This window comes from Polyergus mexicanus, unplaced genomic scaffold (genome assembly GCF_030449975.1).
Source record: "Polyergus mexicanus isolate NDT 795.1 unplaced genomic scaffold, iyPolMexi1.0 SCAF_9, whole genome shotgun sequence".
NCBI lineage: Eukaryota > Metazoa > Arthropoda > Insecta > Hymenoptera > Formicidae > Polyergus > Polyergus mexicanus.
In genome coordinates, this window is record NW_027223329.1 from 8,317,328 (window position 1) to 8,332,788 (window position 15,461).

The following is a 15,461-nucleotide window of genomic DNA, read 5'->3' on the forward strand; positions in this document are numbered from 1 at the left end:
TATCAGATATTTTCCAAAATAATGTTATTGAAATATATCGTATCATATGTATATCTTCAAAGAATATTGCAATTTTATATCTTGCGAGAGTATATATATTCCGCTTATTATGTATGCATGAAAGAGAGACGCGAGTATATAGTTTATAAAGATATATTAGATTTAGATACACTACATTCACACATGTATAATCGTAATTTATTATACGCTCTACTTTTTTCTCAGACATTACAAAATATCCTATAAGGAGAAATACGCAAACGTACGTCTTGTTATGTACAAAAGTATGCGGTGGCACCGACCCATCATTTTCCGATACAAAAGGTCTTGAATATAATGTCTAATATCTCATTGGTGCTGACATGTCCCGTTATCCTTCCGAGTTCTCTCATCGCTTTGTGTATTTCCTCTGCCGCTATGGCCATGTCATGTTGCTCGTCAGCGCATAATTCGAAGTAATTCCGCAAATGCCTCAGACACCGCGTCAAATGATCCCTATGCCTCGCCTGACTGATGGTCGGACTCTCCGCAGATGGTTCACCGCATCTAAACAGGACGTTGTTGTTGTGACAAATTTGTAAATGTATCGGTGTTAATATACCTCGCATTGTATACGTACATATTACTGAAGCGATTTGTTAGTGATTGCAGCAAGTCCTGAAAGCCGTCTTCCGTCCTGCAAGATATGAGAACCGCTTCAACATCGTCCAGGCGATGTTTATCTTCCGCTTTCAGTAAATCTCTCTTGTTCATTATTACGATGAAACGTTCCTTGCCCATTTTCGTTAACAATTCGTATATTCCCAACGATGACAGATATTCGCGTATGTAATCTTCGTATGTCATTCCGCTGGCTACGCACTTAAACGCGTCCATCACGATGATAACGAAATCAGCGTTCTCCGCGTAGCTTCTCGCACGACGGATACCCTCGACCTCGACGATATCTTTAGTGTTGTCCGTGATGCCCGCGGTGTCTGCTATCAGTACAGGATAGCCCGAGATATTGGCATTCAGCTCGATGACGTCTCTTGTAGTACCGGCGACGGACGTGACGATGGCAGCATTTCGTTGCACCAGGTGATTCAGCAAGCTGCTTTTGCCCACGTTGGGCTCGCCAACGATCACAGTTCTAATTCCGCTACGTAGAATTTCACCGCGTCTGCCATCGACCAGGTGCCCTTCCAGATCTCGCATCAACTGTCTGAGAGTATCGTGCGCCCGTTGCACCACGTCACTCTCGATATTGTCCTCTTCGCCAAAGTCAATGTACGCCTCGATACTCGCTACGGATTCCGAGAGGATCTTTCGCCAACCGTCGTACAGCTTGCGCAAGACACCGTCGGCTTGCAGGAGCGCCTGTTTCCTCTGGCACTCGGTCTCAGCCTCTATCAAATCGGCCAGACCCTCCACCTCCGTCAGGTCCAGCTTGTTGTTGTAGAAAGCGCGTCTGGTGAATTCGCCTGGCAGAGCCGGAAGCACTTGCAGCCTCGAGAGGGCTTGCATCAATCGTGTTAGAATCGCCATACCACCGTGCACGTGGAACTCCACGGAATCCTCGCCGGTGAACGAGTGCGGACCTGAAAACCAATCGTCTTATTCAAATTGTAAATTTTTGGGACAATTAATGGAAGAGCACAGTCTTATCTTGAATCGAAGGTCATGATAAAATTGTGCATACCAGGAAACCACAGACAAAGCCCATTGTCAATGACTTCCCCAGTTTCCGGATCGCGTATCCTCCGTAAAAAAGCTTTTCTCGGTTCCAATTTCGATATATTCGTCATCTTTTTCAGTGCTTCCAGAGATCGGTTTCCTGATATTCTTACCACCGCCACACCGCATTTTCCGTGCCCTTTAAACATATATTACATCTATGAAATACTATCGTAAACTTGAATTAATGATATTGTATATACCTTCACACATATTAAAAAAAAGAAAAAGCCGGAAATGTAAGCTGCAAAGTTAATTTCGTATGCAAATGAAGCGGATAAATTTGTAAATTAGAAAAGTTCAACACGACGTTGTTCAAAGAACCGCGTATAAAGACTAGGAAAAAAAAGGTAGCGAAAACTAATTTCACCTCTAGAATATTAATATCGAATGCATTTGAATTTCAAATATATTTGACATGCTAATAATCCACTGAATTGTAAATCAAGATATATCGTTGTGATTATACGAAAAAAATGACCGTATCATTTCCGTAATTTTCAATCCTTATATGGAACATCCCGCCAAGCGAAGAGATGGAAAACGCGCGGCGAGACACGAGACGCTCGATTGGCGGGTCTTAACCTTTTAGGAAATTAAAGAAAATTAAGAAAGATGCTAGACACTCTGTTTACGATTTTAACATAACGATTTTTTACGAAAACATGTGACAACCTGAGGACAGGGCGCAAATTGTCGTGCCCCTTCGGTCGCTCCCTTCGGAACAGCTGATCGTGCAGGGAGTAGCGGCAACGTGACGCATCCCGCGCGACACGATAGTTCGCGCTATCAACCAAGAAAATCCACGGATAAAATATTCGCGGGAGAACATCTGGGTATGCTTGAGAAATGCGCGCATAAATATGCACTGCGTTATCCGCGACGATAACGAATAGATATTAACACGGGACGATAAACGAGCAACGAATAGCGAAGCAAGTAGCTAGTAGTAGGACGTAGGACATTGTGGCTACGCATGATGAGACTGCCGGAATAATCAAGCGTGTGTATCAGAGATTAATCGAGTCGACGGCATCGCGTGGTTCGATACCGAAAGATGCATTGAGAATGAATACCTTTTATTTATTCGTATGCAAAATTATTTGTAAGATTATTACTTTCCTCGATCAATCAATGCGTCCATTGCTCCATATCGATGTCGTCGCGGCGGCATATTTGAACGCGTAGAAATGTATAGTCTTCGATATTTCATTGATGTATAAATTGCATTTTAGGTGAGATACTTACATGGGATGTAATACGTTATTTATTACGATTATTTATACATAATGGCGGATCTAGCGAAGAAATTGATGACGAACAAAATACTGGACAGATGTAGCAAGTGGGTAGAATCACAACAGGATTATCCTTACTCCGAAGAACATACCCTCAAGCGAAAATTGGAGGAATCCGAATACGATGATTGGTACAACACAGATTCGGAATTTGACTCAGTCTCGGAATGCGGCGCCAAGAGACACAAGGTAGGAATACAATTGAAGGACGAAGTTTTGGATCTGACTTGTGAATGGACGGCCGGGGAATGTACGTTTCGTGGCAATCATATGGATCAATTTATGAGGCATGTCTCGAGTCATATACCAAACATACATATAAGCATGAAAGATGATAACGAGGTCTATGTATGTCAATGGAGAGACTGTTCTTATTGTACCAATGTATGCGATGAAATAGTGCAGCATGTTAATTACCATGCCTATCACACCAAGCTCAAATGTATTGGTTCCAATGTTCGCGGAAGAACCAAACTTCCCGTAAGTATCAATATTAAATATATGTTGATATATTTTTAATTATTCATGATTATCGAAATTAAAAATTTTATTTGTATAGAGATGCCGTAGAGATCCAGAATGGAGGAACATAATAGATTCACCATCTCCGCATATGTGCAGATGGGAGGAATGCTTGAAAGTATTTAAAAATTATCAAATGTATCTGTATCATGTGACCATACACATGAAAGATTGCCCACGTGGCAATAGAGTTAAGGATGGAGTTAAGTGCAAGTGGACCGGATGCAACGGCAAATATCCTAGTTTATACAAACTCCGTGATCATATAAAATGTCATACCAAAGAAAAAATAGTTGCGTGTCCGGACTGCGGTGCTACGTTTGCCTCTAAAACGAAATTTCACACGCATTGCCAACGACAAATTCCTTTGGAAGGTAATGAATTAATCTCATATAACTCAGATTTCTTGTATATTTTTTCTAAAATACAGTGATTTACAGTACAAGGATTTCAGTGTTCGCACTGTAATAAGTTTTATCCTACTGAGAGAATCCTACGTGATCATATGAGATCTCATGTGTTCAATTACAAGTGTTCCCTTTGCGATATGAGCTGTGAATCGCCGGCGAGCTTGGCGAAACACGTCAGATATCGCCACGTGTCGACAAGAACGTTTCCATGTCAATTATGCTCGCATGCTGCAAAATCGCAACAGGATCTTGATTCTCACATGACTGTCCATACTAATGGCCCAAATTTTTCTTGTCATTTTGAAGGATGCCTTTACACATGCAAAGGAGCTTACACCTTAGATAGGTAATTATACAAATCTTCAATAACGAAGCTGTTTTATTAATTGTTTATTGCAATTGTCAAATTTATTATAGGCATGTAGAACGAGTACACAGCTTAGCGGTGCGATGGTACTGTTGTCACGAATGTCCGATTAAGTATCGGAAGAGTTATAGATTGACTAAACATCTTATAGAAACCCATCAATTGCAATTGCCAAGTGGACATAAACGCTTCCATTATACACAGGACGAGGACGGATGTTACAGACTTCAAATGGTTAGATATGAGGCCGTGGATGAAGAGAATGACACGCTCGTCGAAAAAGCAAATTTATCGAACAAAAAATACAAGCTAGAATTGAATCAGACTACATCGTTGACAAAAATAAAAGTGAGTTTTACAGTAATTTAAATTAAGTATTATTCGAGATTTTTATTCTGTTTAAAATCGTGTTATATTTAGATTGTGGAAGATAATATGGAAGAGGTAGAAACCATACAAGATTTGCAAGAAGAAATAGCCAACAGTGACATTGGCAAATCCATGCCTGTTATATCGAATATTTTAATATCTATTGACGAAGTGGATGAGAAAGGGAATATTATAAAAAGACAAATTGTTGAGACGCAAGAAACAAATGAGTTACCACCATCAGAAGAACCACCATTAATTTTAACATAAGCATGACAATTCTATAATAAAAGATAATATAATATAAAGATATATTCCGTGACATACTTATACATACATTTATATTATTATATTGTACAATGTGATTTTACATTATAGAGTACCTTTACAGAGATGTATTTTGTTTTAGTCAATTTTGATGTTAAATTTAATTTTTTTCATAATTGTCCTAATTGTGTTTAAGTTTACAGAGCATTATTCAGATTTATTTGTCTTTTATTATAAAATTAGTATTTATAATTATAATATTACAGAATGCAAATATGTGTTATTGCTATGATAATATTCTTGTAAAAATTATAAATTACCTGATGCTCAATGTTCAACAAAAATTGTATAGAGAAATACAATATTTTGCGATTATCTTCTTTTGAATCCATATTTCTTTCTCTCGTAGAAGAGATCTGTCTTTGAGCTTCCTAGATTAACTATTTTAGGACAGCCGTCTCTCTGAAAACATATATTAAGATATTCAATTTACTATGTAAGAATTTATAATTTTCTTGTACGTAATGTTTTTCTTTTTAATGATAAACTTACATCTTTTTCTTGTATTGTGCATTCTTTACAATAATACGCGTCCGATACGCCGGGACCTCCACATATCACACAACGTCCCTGATAAGAACCGTAATTACACTCGTCACATATTCTGACTAATGTGCAGGGTCTCACATAGGAATCGCAAATGACACACTTGCCATCGCATTTCTCACAAAGCCGGCCGATAGCTAAAAGACAATTATAACAAATTACACAAATTGTTAGAGCTAAGGTTAGACTTAATCTCGACTTACCGACTCCCGGCTGTTTACGACAGAAAATCAAATCTGGATGATGTTTAGCCATACTTGTCAAATGCTATTATCCGGCTTTGAAAACAATATATTTTGGAAAATAATTATTGCTTTACGTATATTTGATATATTGACGTTTGTATTTGTATAATAACTACTCTTGCATACACATTCAAATTTTCTCATTAGCTGTCAGCTCCTATCTCGCATCTCGCTATCTCGCTAGTTTGCGAGTGTGCTCGTTGCTCGTTTGCTGTCATACCTCATACCGTAAATACCACCGGTGAGTTCAAACATTGAACGCATTTTGTCCAATACTGAGGTTAGAGATATTTTCTATTGGCTGTAATCTAGTCTGAAACTTACCATTTTGTAATTCTCATAATTTCTTTCTATGGTCTTGCACGTGTGTGTTTTGAGGTTACAGATTACATTTCAATTACGCCGACAATAGTTTATTACAATCTGAAATTTTTCGAGATTGACGAAAATGGCTGAGGCAATGCGTCAAACCGTGGCTGGAATGCTCAAAGGCATCGAAAGGTATTTCTTTTTTATGCTTGTTTCCGTAGTACTCTTATCTGCGTAAATGATCTATTTAACGAAACTACTAATCTATTGCCTAAAAATATATTATTGCACGGAAATAAAGAATTAAAATTCATTAGAAATATTCATCGCGTATGTTTACACACTTTTCTAATTTTTGATTAATTGTTTTTCTCATCTTGTTATCTATACTATTGAAGTACATATGTTTTCAGATACAATCCAGATAATCTCACAACCTTAGAGAAATATGTGGAAATACAATCGAGGGAGAATGCTTATGATTTGGAGGCAAACTTAGCTGTTTTGAAGCTTTATCAATTAAACCCGCAACGATTCAATATGGATATTACATGTCAGATACTACTGAAGGCTTTAACCAATCTTCCGCACACTGACTTTGTACTGTGCAAATGTTTACTCAGTGAAAAACTGGTAAGTTTGATTAAAGTATAACATGGTTTTTTTTTTTCTTTGATGAATACTATATTTATATATTTTACATATAAATCTCTAGATGTCAGAAAGTCCCATTAGTCAAATTATGTATCTGGGAGACATCTTGGAGCGATGTGATTTTCAACATTTTTGGGATAGAGTATTATCCATGTCGGAACTTTGCGATAGAATTGTAGGATTCCAGGATTCAATAAGAAAGTTTGTGTGTCATGTAGTTGGTATCACGTTTCAAACAATAGAAAAAGGATTGCTGGCACAATTGCTTGGCGGTGTAGATGGTGTGTCATATAAATATATATATAATTCGTTATTTTTAATATTATACAATGATATTTATCAACTCATGTTTTTATAGATGCAACATTGAAGCATTGGGTAAAAAAGTATGGCTGGAAGGAAGAGAGCAAATCAATCATTTTCATTGCAAATCAAGATGAAAATATCAAGACCAAAAATATTACTGAAAAAATTGATTTCGAAAATGTGGCAGGTTTGATGGCTGCTTGTTTATAAAGGCAGAAACTATTTTCTAATAAATTATTCATTGAAAGAGTCTTAATCATTAAAAGTTTTTTATTGTCGCTGGATCAATTAATTTCTAGTATTTTTGTTTTCACTAAGAAATGCACATATATGAATATTAATACAATTTTATGTGTAATACAAATATGTATGTGTATTAGATGTATATATGTAATACATATATACGTACTGATGATTTGTACAAATTACTTTTGTTTTTACACTGAACTTTGATATAACTTTTGAAGATATATTTTCATCTATTTTCATTTTTTTTTTCCTCCATATTAACAGATTGTTCTGGAACTTGACATAGTTCTCTTCTGTATTATATTGTTCCAACTTTTATTGAATTTGTGCAATTACATTACAGTACTTGTACTGGATTGTACATTCTCTGTATTATAAGAAACAGATAAAGCAACCTGTGTTTCTGCTGAAGTATCGTTTTTTAAAATTTCACGCAGGGCCATTGTGGCATAAGTACTGGGCTTTAAACACATCTCAATGATTAATGCTTTGTTCTTTCCATCTGAAAGTAACCTATATATAATGGAAATTCTTTTAAATAAACGTTTTGTATAAATGTGAAAATAACCTACTTACCTGGATTATTCTGCGGCGATACAAGCTTCCTCATTTCGTCAATATCTGATAGAATAAGATTATCATGTTTTTCTTTATAATACATAATTTTCCAAGACAATTTCATCGGAGTTTGTAATATTTTTCTATAGGCACCACTCAAACTATATTTTCTAGAAAAGATCACAAACGATAGTAACAATTTATTGCTATATTAAATTTGTAGATAAAAAAACTTACTTATTGTTTTGTTTAAGATCAGTAGTCAATTCGTCCTTTGTTAAAAATTCGTCATACCAAGCTTTAGCATACGATGGATATGTAACTTTCCACCCAGGTTGAGGGACAACTACATCGGCTAAAGTGTAATTTGGTAAATCTTCTTCTTTAAGACTTTTTACAATTGAAAAATGATTTTGTTCCAAATTTTCTTCACTTGCTTCATTTGTTGCTGGATCGATATTTATTTCTTCAGGAGAGATAACATCAGTTTCTCTGATGTCACCATTATCATTCAAAGGATAATTCATAGTTTCATCAGTTATATTCTCTTGGCAGCTTTGTTTATCATAAACTAGATCACCTACAATTACATTTGTCCCGAATTGATTTATTCTTCTCGACACAATACGATTCCAAACAAAGCTTTGATAAGCATGAATATACATTAATCGAATGTTTCGAGGTATAGAGTCAAGCGCGCCTAAAGAATTTTTCGCGCCCGATATTTGTAGACCTTTCAAAAGTCGCGCTTCAATCTTGTCGATTCTTTTGATCTTGGCATAAGCGGCATGGGCATCTTTGGTTTCCGCATAAATCTGCCTAGCTTCTGCCAATTCTTTGTCCTGCTCTCCCGGTCGTGGTTTCAGAATTAATTCAATTGCTTCGTGCCATTTACCTAATTGCAAAAAAATTATAGTGATACATATCCATTAAATTGAAGTTCTATATGTTATAATATGCAGAACATCTTGAAGTAATTACCTTGAAGTAGACGTTTCCCAATTTCGTATGTGGGTATAGAAGCTACTGTACCAAATCTTTGCAAACCATAATAATTAATGAAGCCATTATCGCGAAACAATGTCATCGCTTGCTCAATCTCTTCGTCTGTTCCGCAAACATTTCTTAATGCTATTTTAAATTGATTGCCACGTAGCATGCCTAATTTCAGGCTGTTTTTAGCGTATTTAAAATTCCCTACATATGCGCCATGTATTTTTTTACTTGCTCTCAAGATGTTACCTGCATCTACCTTTCTCAAACTCACCCATTGAGTCGTCCATGCTCGACGATCTTTTGTACCGGGATAAGCAAAATTGTTGGGTCGTATTCGCAGATTTGTGGCCAATTGATTTAAAGCATCAATTGTATCCATATTTACTTTATGCAATAGAAAGTGACAATAATCGCCATCGCGTTTTTTCCAATCTACTCTGTTATCTTTGCGTATCTTATGATCTGTAATATAGGAGAAATGAAAAAGTATATAAATTAGATATGACCAAATTTATAACTTACCGTTCTTAGTGTTTTTAGTATATGGAATAATCGTGATAAATTTCTTATCATCTTTGTCTGTCGTTTGGCTGATAACATTTGCCAAATTTTTTGCGATTGTATGAATAATCCTACGTTCAGTTTTGTCTACATTTGTTACATCAATCTGTATACTTGAAGGATTTTCCTTCAGAGCTTGCAGTTGATCCCATATTGCTGATGACACCATTGTTCTTAAATCTTCGATATTTACATTATCATCTGAGTTACTTGGAATATCCTGATGGGTCAGCTTGGCTACTTGCCCATCAAGGTCTATTTCATTGACATGGAAATCAGTGTATCTCTCTTTAATTATTGCAGAAAAGCCAGGATGTTTGCTAATGTATTCTGTAATCCCTAAATCATATTCTTTCAGTCTATTGCCGACGTCTAATTTATTCCTCTTTGAATTTTCTCCTAGTGATTGGTCAAAATTACGTTTAAAGCCTCTTCGGTCAGAATTGTTCTGGCCACCACCTTAATAAGAATAATCTCTTTTTAAACACTGCAGAATCATATCAAATGTTTACTGTTGTAACAAGCGATAAATTACCTTTCCATTCGGATCTCCTATTATTGCGATTTTTATTATTCTGATGTCTTTGCCCGGCAAAATTTTCATTTGCAAGAATGGTATTATCAGCAGACATTATAAGTGAGTTCGATAAAAAAAATCCGTAAGAATTGTCCTTACGATTAATTTATATTTTTACGTCGAAATCAGTCATTTGTTTTACAAAATATAGCTGCTGCGTTTATTGAAAGTCGAATATGTCTCACGTCAGTGTCAAGTAAACACGTGTGTCGAAAAGAGAACGCTGCCATATTTTATTTGTCATATCCTGTTAGGTTTCGAATTTTACTCTCGAAGATTTAATTAATTTTTAAAAATTAATATATTTAAATTTTAAAGAAATTTTTATGCTATCTCTTTTCTTTTTTAGAATAGTTTTTTAATAATAAAAAGAAAGAGATATAATTTTTGTCATCTTCGATTGAACGTATGTTGGTAAAGCAACTCATTGCGTTTCTAGTTTCGTGGAGTTGATTGAAGATGGCGTTAATTTAACGTCGAATACCGCCATATTCCTTTTAATTTTAGCGCCATTTGACCGTTACATTTTAGCAGAGTTCTCCGGAATCTTCGCGCGGAAAGAAAAATTGGAGGATGTATGTTGTTTCGTGCACTATACAAGGTATATCATTTTAAACAATTATAATAGTAAACATCAGAAACTCTGGATTTGGTTTTAATCATAGGAACATTTATATTTATAAATGTCGAAAATGCGTAGAATTCATTTTTTTTCTCTCATTTAAATTTGTGGTATCGATTTCTAAGATTACTAATCGCTTATTCTACTACATAGGCATTGTGTATGTACTTATAGAATATATTACGATACACACGAAAATAACTATAATATATATATATATAATAAAATGAATTTATGTTTTATTTTCTCTTATTACAACCATCTAACCAATATATTTTATTTTTCAGAATATCATGGAGAGAAAGACGATTTTCCCTTTTTGCAGTAGAAACGAATCATCGAAAAACTGTTAAAGAATACAAAAGAGTGCAATTTTCTTTTCATCCTAAACGCTTGAAGAGGGAAGAGCAACCAATGTTGATCGCGCGTGAAACTGTCTCGAGAGTACGCGTCACCATGTGGAAGACGATATAACGCGTACCGGGATAATCATGACTAGGTAAGCGCGTGACGTATAAAAAATGAATAGAGGGAAAGCCAGGATCGGATTTGTAGACTCCCCGAAAAACTCAGAATTTCGAGTTGCCGTTCAATGTTCAATGTTTCATAAATAATTAATCGAAAAGAATCATATATGTTGCCAAATAATCCGCGGAAATTTGCGGTAGAGGGAGAGAGAGAGAGAAGCAAATAGTCATGAGATCCGCGAATATAAAACGAAGGTAAGCTCATTTCCCGAAGTAGTCTTGAGGGATATCAAGCGCCCCCACGGACGGCGCGAGTACGAGATCCGCGGTGGTGGGGGAAGGTACACGCGCGGATTACGACGTGCGTGATGGTGGGGGAGGGAGGACGCGCGCTGTCAGTCCAACGCGAGCCACGGACGAGTGCGGATCGCGCGCGTGCGCGCGCGCGAGATTTAACGTCGTGTTTGCCGTCAGCCGTCAGTGGGCGTCATCGCGTCCATACGTCCATCGTCGTCGTCGTCGCCGTCAACGACGCGATTTCTCCGCCGCGACTCCACTGCCCTCGTCGCGAAAAAAATTTTGGCAGTCGCGAGTGTGATAACGGATTACGATCTTTGTACGCGACGCCGTCGACTCGCCCTTAATTCGGCGCGATTCGCGAGATGCCAGATACGCGTAGATAAAACGCGTACGCGGGAAAAACGGATGCGCGTGTCGACGAGTTTGCGGGCTGTCGACGCGGGATGAGCGCCAGAGAAGTCACCCTCTTCGGCGGATCCCCCTGGGGCTTTCGCATGCACGGCGGATGCGACACGCATCAACCTCTGCGCATCTCCAGGGTGATTGAACGTTGCAATATTTTTTTCGTAATCACGTGAGCACACGATTGGAAAACAAGGATGCATTGAACACAAGCGTGCATTGAAAGAGATTTATATGTACGGAATGATTCGATTTTGTGAATATTTTTTTCGCGAGCTCACGTGATCACGCGATTACGATATTATACTTTCTTGAAATTATTTATAGGTTATATAATGGATAATTAGATTTCGCGGGGAAATGTGATGTATACATAACACTGTATACATTATGTTATTTTATATTTCATATTTTTTGAATGTGTGAAAAAAATATATAACGTGCATTACTCCACAGCGAAATACTGTGCATATGATTGTTATTAATGATAATGTTAATTGTTATTAATAATAATTATTATTTACGTGTACTGTATGTACTGTAGAACAGCATGCGTCAATTATATGATTTTATGTTCAATGCGATGCACACGTAAAGCGAAGTGATACTGGAAATGTAATCATAATTATGCCACAATTTGAATACTTGATGAAGATATATCTCGCTGCGACTATTAATTAATAAATATCTTATTAAACGGGCATTAAATTTCGCTGCAATTCTCAGTATCGTTACTACATCGCGTAAGCGTGTCAATCGATTCGTAAAATTCTCGTCAGATATTTCTAATATTCGCGAAAGCGCCTACAAAAAATGTACGATTGAAAAGAAATACTCGAGAAAACAGTTTTTCCTCATTATTATCCAATTTAACGGCGCATCTTAGACTCGTCGTTTATTGTAAGCGGTGAAACGAGATAATCGCGTAAGTGGAAAAAGTTGCATCGATCCGCCCGTGTCACGCCGTATACTTTTATCACTGAACACGCCACCATAATTTTCTCGCCAATCACTGCAAATCTATGTATCCACTTTCATATGCCTTATTTAGTTTATGAGAAATTAGAAATTTGTCGTAGAAATTCTTCTTTACAAGAAATAAATTTTTTCCACAAGAATGAGAATAATTATCGTAAGTATCATATATTTATTATTGGCCAAAATAGATCGTGTAATTTTCTAACTCTTGATCAGATCTCTTAATTCATGTTGGAATTTCCTTTTTGTCCGACGCGAATTAAAGAGGAGAGAGCGCAATTGCGAAATTATAAGATAAAACTGCCTTATCTTTATGTTTCTTTTTCTAAATATTAAGTCAAGCAGATTTTTTTTCTTTTTTCTTTTTTTTTGCTTTCTTTTCGTTGGCTACACTTCGATCGATGCTTCTTGCCGATAATGAGTAAGATCTTTCTGCATTTTTATTGTGATTTGAATAAAGTCAATTTTTTTTTGACGACTTCAATCGTTTGCAACTTTTGATAAAATGACAATTTTTTGAAGTTGAACAATCGAATCATAATTTATTCATTTTTTAATAGATTAAAAAAAAATAAATCAGATTAGTTTCCAAAAAAGATACATAGATAACGGAAAATAAAATTTTGCAGAGTAACGTTTTAAAGGTTTTCATGTCGTTCTAATATATATTTAACATTCTTTTAAATATTTAGACGTATTCAAAAATTATTTTATATTGCTTAATATATATTCAGGAAATAATTTATTTTTTTTTTCTTGAAAAATAAAAAATATTTTTAAGTGCAATCTCTCTTTCTCTTTTAAGAGATCCGATCGCGATCATATAATTTATTCGACTTCTGTAATCGCGAGAAAGAGGAGAGAGAGAGAGAGAGAGAGAGAGACGCGCATAATCTATGACTGTGAAACAACCAGCTCTCGCGTTAGCTACAATTTTAAATATTCGATAGTTGGATCTGTTGAGACACGGCGAAGGCCAAGTCAACAAGAGCCTTGACGTGATTTTGCTATCTCATTTTTCTACCGTCGTAACGCCGACAAACTCATTTTATTCTATCGGCGGCACTCGACCACGTGCTCGATTTGGATTATAACGCGATGTTAGATCCAACTATCGAATATTTAAAATTGTAGCTAACGCGAGAGCTGGTTGTTTCATGGTCATAGATTATGCGCGTCTCTCTCTCTCTCTCTCTCCTCTTTCTCGCAAATATATATATATATATAATTGGAATAGGTAACAAATATATGCACGTATTTCCATGAATATCCATTTCGACTAAGTTGTGACGTATTTGCGTCTCTTATTTTCTTAATAATTAAAAATTGACAGTATTATAACTTACGTAGATATGGTTTGATGTAGCGTGCGTTTTATTCTAGGACAGTTGACATTATTTTTGATCAATTAAATATCGATGTTTCCACGTAACGTGAATGATTTGCATATCATACCTGTATCGAAAAATTCTGATGTCAGTTTCGTAGATATTTTCCACGTGTTGTAGCTTGCTCGCTATCGCACGACACGTGATCTTTTTATTATGTAACATAGGTGATGTTGTGACGCGGCAAATGATTCATAAATGTTACAAGCGCGCAAATTGTTGCAGCGCAAGCCGTGAGACAGAACTTTGTTTGAATTGCATATTAGACGCGTGACACGAATAGAACATTTTACTGCGGAAAACACGCTTCGAGTCGAGATGCGAAAACATTCTTCTTCTCTAGTTGACGGAAGCGGATCAAAGGTCGCGCTGAAATTGCGACAATTCGCACCGTATTTTCAATTCGGTGCAACGAGAAATATCATCGTGTCTCTCGAAGGAATTTCCGCAATTTCCTTTGATAGCGATAACACTTTATCGCCGCGACCTTAAGCTTTACTTCTCGAAGCAAGTGATACAAAAATCTAGCATTGGTTTAAATCTTGTGTCAAAATTAATTTGTTTAATCATGATTTCGTGTGTTTAAATTATTACTTAGACTAAATTTTAATGAATTTTATGAACAAATACGCGATGATTGGATCGTGTAAATTTGTGAGACGTATAGGTAAAAATTAATTTATCGCGTATATTGTTGCAACAACTCTGTGCGATCTTGACTGGGTAACTGCCCGTTGATATGTGTGTACATAGCTTAATTTCGAAGCTTAATCGGTTAATGTGTTGTTTGACGAAGAGATACAATGACGTTCTTTCACGTACGATCCATCTCTAATCGCTTATCAGTGCCGTCTATGCAGAAAATTATTCTCGCTCGAGTGAGCAACACGTGTTCGATATTAACGTTTTATACTGTATGTTTTGTATCTCGTCGAATATACGACGTATCGTTCTTGGCGGAAAATTGAGAGTAATCGAAAAATGAAGCAACTCTTATTCTCCCTCTCTCTCTCTCTCTCTCTCGTCTTAAATTACATTAGAGGCGGCAAACTGCAAAATGCAAGCGGAGAGAAAGAAAAATAAATGGAAGGATATCATGTAACATTGACATCGCGTTTTCAAGGCCGCACAAACCGACACGCATTTGTGACGCAATCGTGTGTGTGAACCGATAATGCGAGAGGAGCGTCGCCGTCGTCTCGTGCGACAACAATTAACCATACAATTGTACGATGCTATGCGGCCGCGAAAGACAAATGCGAATTCCCATTTTAGCAGGCTAATCTACGTCGCG

General features: G+C 36.5%; 6 protein-coding genes across 9 annotated transcripts in view; 3 read left to right on the forward strand and 3 right to left on the reverse strand.

Moving 5' to 3' along the window:
• Positions 1-108: 108 nt before the first annotated feature.
• Positions 109-2,780, reverse strand: LOC138936469 (tRNA modification GTPase GTPBP3, mitochondrial). The gene is made up of 4 exons (XM_070301892.1): positions 2,392-2,780; positions 1,682-1,855; positions 620-1,580; positions 109-546 (listed from the first exon to the last, which is right to left on the reverse strand). Exons 1-4 carry the CDS (start codon positions 2,573-2,575, stop codon positions 306-308), a joined length of 1,560 nt encoding a protein of 519 aa, XP_070157993.1. The 5' UTR covers positions 2,576-2,780; the 3' UTR covers positions 109-305.
• Positions 1,779-6,069, reverse strand: Phf5a (PHD finger protein 5a). Its single transcript, XM_070301901.1, has 4 exons — positions 5,759-6,069; positions 5,502-5,692; positions 5,270-5,411; positions 1,779-1,855 (listed from the first exon to the last, which is right to left on the reverse strand). The coding sequence occupies exons 1-3, from the start codon at positions 5,808-5,810 to the stop codon at positions 5,322-5,324; spliced, it is 333 nt and encodes a 110-aa protein (XP_070158002.1). The 5' UTR covers positions 5,811-6,069; the 3' UTR covers positions 1,779-1,855; positions 5,270-5,321.
• On the forward strand, positions 2,224-5,152 carry Hinfp (Histone H4 transcription factor). 4 transcript variants are annotated; one of them, XM_070301891.1, is made up of 6 exons: positions 2,224-2,552; positions 3,019-3,494; positions 3,574-3,910; positions 3,977-4,292; positions 4,364-4,661; positions 4,734-5,152. In XM_070301891.1, exons 2-6 carry the CDS (start codon positions 3,030-3,032, stop codon positions 4,950-4,952), a joined length of 1,635 nt encoding a protein of 544 aa, XP_070157992.1. In that variant the 5' UTR covers positions 2,224-2,552; positions 3,019-3,029; the 3' UTR covers positions 4,953-5,152. The 4 variants fall into 4 exon arrangements, with proteins under 4 accessions (XP_070157992.1, XP_070157990.1, XP_070157989.1 ...); XM_070301889.1 differs by having other exon boundaries at positions 2,225-2,552; positions 2,952-3,494; XM_070301888.1 differs by having other exon boundaries at positions 2,225-2,719; positions 2,952-3,494; positions 4,734-5,151.
• Positions 6,070-6,149: 80 nt separating the features above from the next.
• Eif3k (eukaryotic translation initiation factor 3 subunit K) lies at positions 6,150-7,903 on the forward strand. The gene is made up of 4 exons (XM_070301900.1): positions 6,150-6,301; positions 6,523-6,742; positions 6,825-7,044; positions 7,122-7,903. Exons 1-4 carry the CDS (start codon positions 6,249-6,251, stop codon positions 7,277-7,279), a joined length of 651 nt encoding a protein of 216 aa, XP_070158001.1. The 5' UTR covers positions 6,150-6,248; the 3' UTR covers positions 7,280-7,903.
• Positions 7,338-10,223, reverse strand: Pus7 (pseudouridine synthase 7). The gene is made up of 6 exons (XM_070301887.1): positions 9,969-10,223; positions 9,395-9,892; positions 8,858-9,334; positions 8,114-8,771; positions 7,895-8,046; positions 7,338-7,820 (listed from the first exon to the last, which is right to left on the reverse strand). The coding sequence occupies exons 1-6, from the start codon at positions 10,063-10,065 to the stop codon at positions 7,651-7,653; spliced, it is 2,052 nt and encodes a 683-aa protein (XP_070157988.1). The 5' UTR covers positions 10,066-10,223; the 3' UTR covers positions 7,338-7,650.
• A 1,260-nt stretch (positions 10,224-11,483) lies between these two features.
• LOC138936642 (uncharacterized) overlaps positions 11,484-15,461 on the forward strand; it is a 71,963-nt gene continuing 67,985 nt past the window's right edge. Inside the window, exon 1 of the mRNA XM_070302215.1 lies at positions 11,484-11,938. Coding sequence (XP_070158316.1) covers positions 11,843-11,938 — 96 coding nt within the window. The 5' untranslated portion in view covers positions 11,484-11,842. The remainder of the gene's footprint in view (positions 11,939-15,461) is intronic.

Excerpts from the sequence above, each read along its gene's own strand:
- LOC138936469 (XM_070301892.1), bottom strand. The coding sequence starts at position 2,575 with ATGCGCGCATTTCTCAAGCATACCCAGATGTTCTCCCGCGAATATTTT. Across the intron at positions 1,856-2,391 it reads AATTTGCGCCCTGTCCTCAG|GGCACGGAAAATGCGGTGTG; the intron begins GTTGTCACATGT and ends ATATGTTTAAAG. Across the intron at positions 547-619 it reads ACAAATCGCTTCAGTAATAT|ATGCGGTGAACCATCTGCGG; the intron begins GTACGTATACAA and ends CGTCCTGTTTAG.
- Hinfp (XM_070301889.1), top strand. The coding sequence starts at position 3,006 with ATGGCGGATCTAGCGAAGAAATTGATGACGAACAAAATACTGGACAGA. Across the intron at positions 3,495-3,573 it reads GCGGAAGAACCAAACTTCCC|AGATGCCGTAGAGATCCAGA; the intron begins GTAAGTATCAAT and ends TTATTTGTATAG. Across the intron at positions 4,662-4,733 it reads CATCGTTGACAAAAATAAAA|ATTGTGGAAGATAATATGGA; the intron begins GTGAGTTTTACA and ends TGTTATATTTAG.
- Eif3k (XM_070301900.1), top strand. The coding sequence starts at position 6,249 with ATGGCTGAGGCAATGCGTCAAACCGTGGCTGGAATGCTCAAAGGCATC. Across the intron at positions 6,743-6,824 it reads GTTTACTCAGTGAAAAACTG|ATGTCAGAAAGTCCCATTAG; the intron begins GTAAGTTTGATT and ends ATAAATCTCTAG. Across the intron at positions 7,045-7,121 it reads ATTGCTTGGCGGTGTAGATG|ATGCAACATTGAAGCATTGG; the intron begins GTGTGTCATATA and ends ATGTTTTTATAG.
- Phf5a (XM_070301901.1), bottom strand. The coding sequence starts at position 5,810 with ATGGCTAAACATCATCCAGATTTGATTTTCTGTCGTAAACAGCCGGGA. Across the intron at positions 5,693-5,758 it reads TCGTAAACAGCCGGGAGTCG|CTATCGGCCGGCTTTGTGAG; the intron begins GTAAGTCGAGAT and ends ATTGTCTTTTAG. Across the intron at positions 5,412-5,501 it reads GCACAATACAAGAAAAAGAT|AGAGACGGCTGTCCTAAAAT; the intron begins GTAAGTTTATCA and ends ATATGTTTTCAG.
- Pus7 (XM_070301887.1), bottom strand. The coding sequence starts at position 10,065 with ATGTCTGCTGATAATACCATTCTTGCAAATGAAAATTTTGCCGGGCAA. Across the intron at positions 9,893-9,968 it reads TAGGAGATCCGAATGGAAAG|GTGGTGGCCAGAACAATTCT; the intron begins GTAATTTATCGC and ends ATTCTTATTAAG. Across the intron at positions 8,772-8,857 it reads TGGGAAACGTCTACTTCAAG|GTAAATGGCACGAAGCAATT; the intron begins GTAATTACTTCA and ends TTTTGCAATTAG.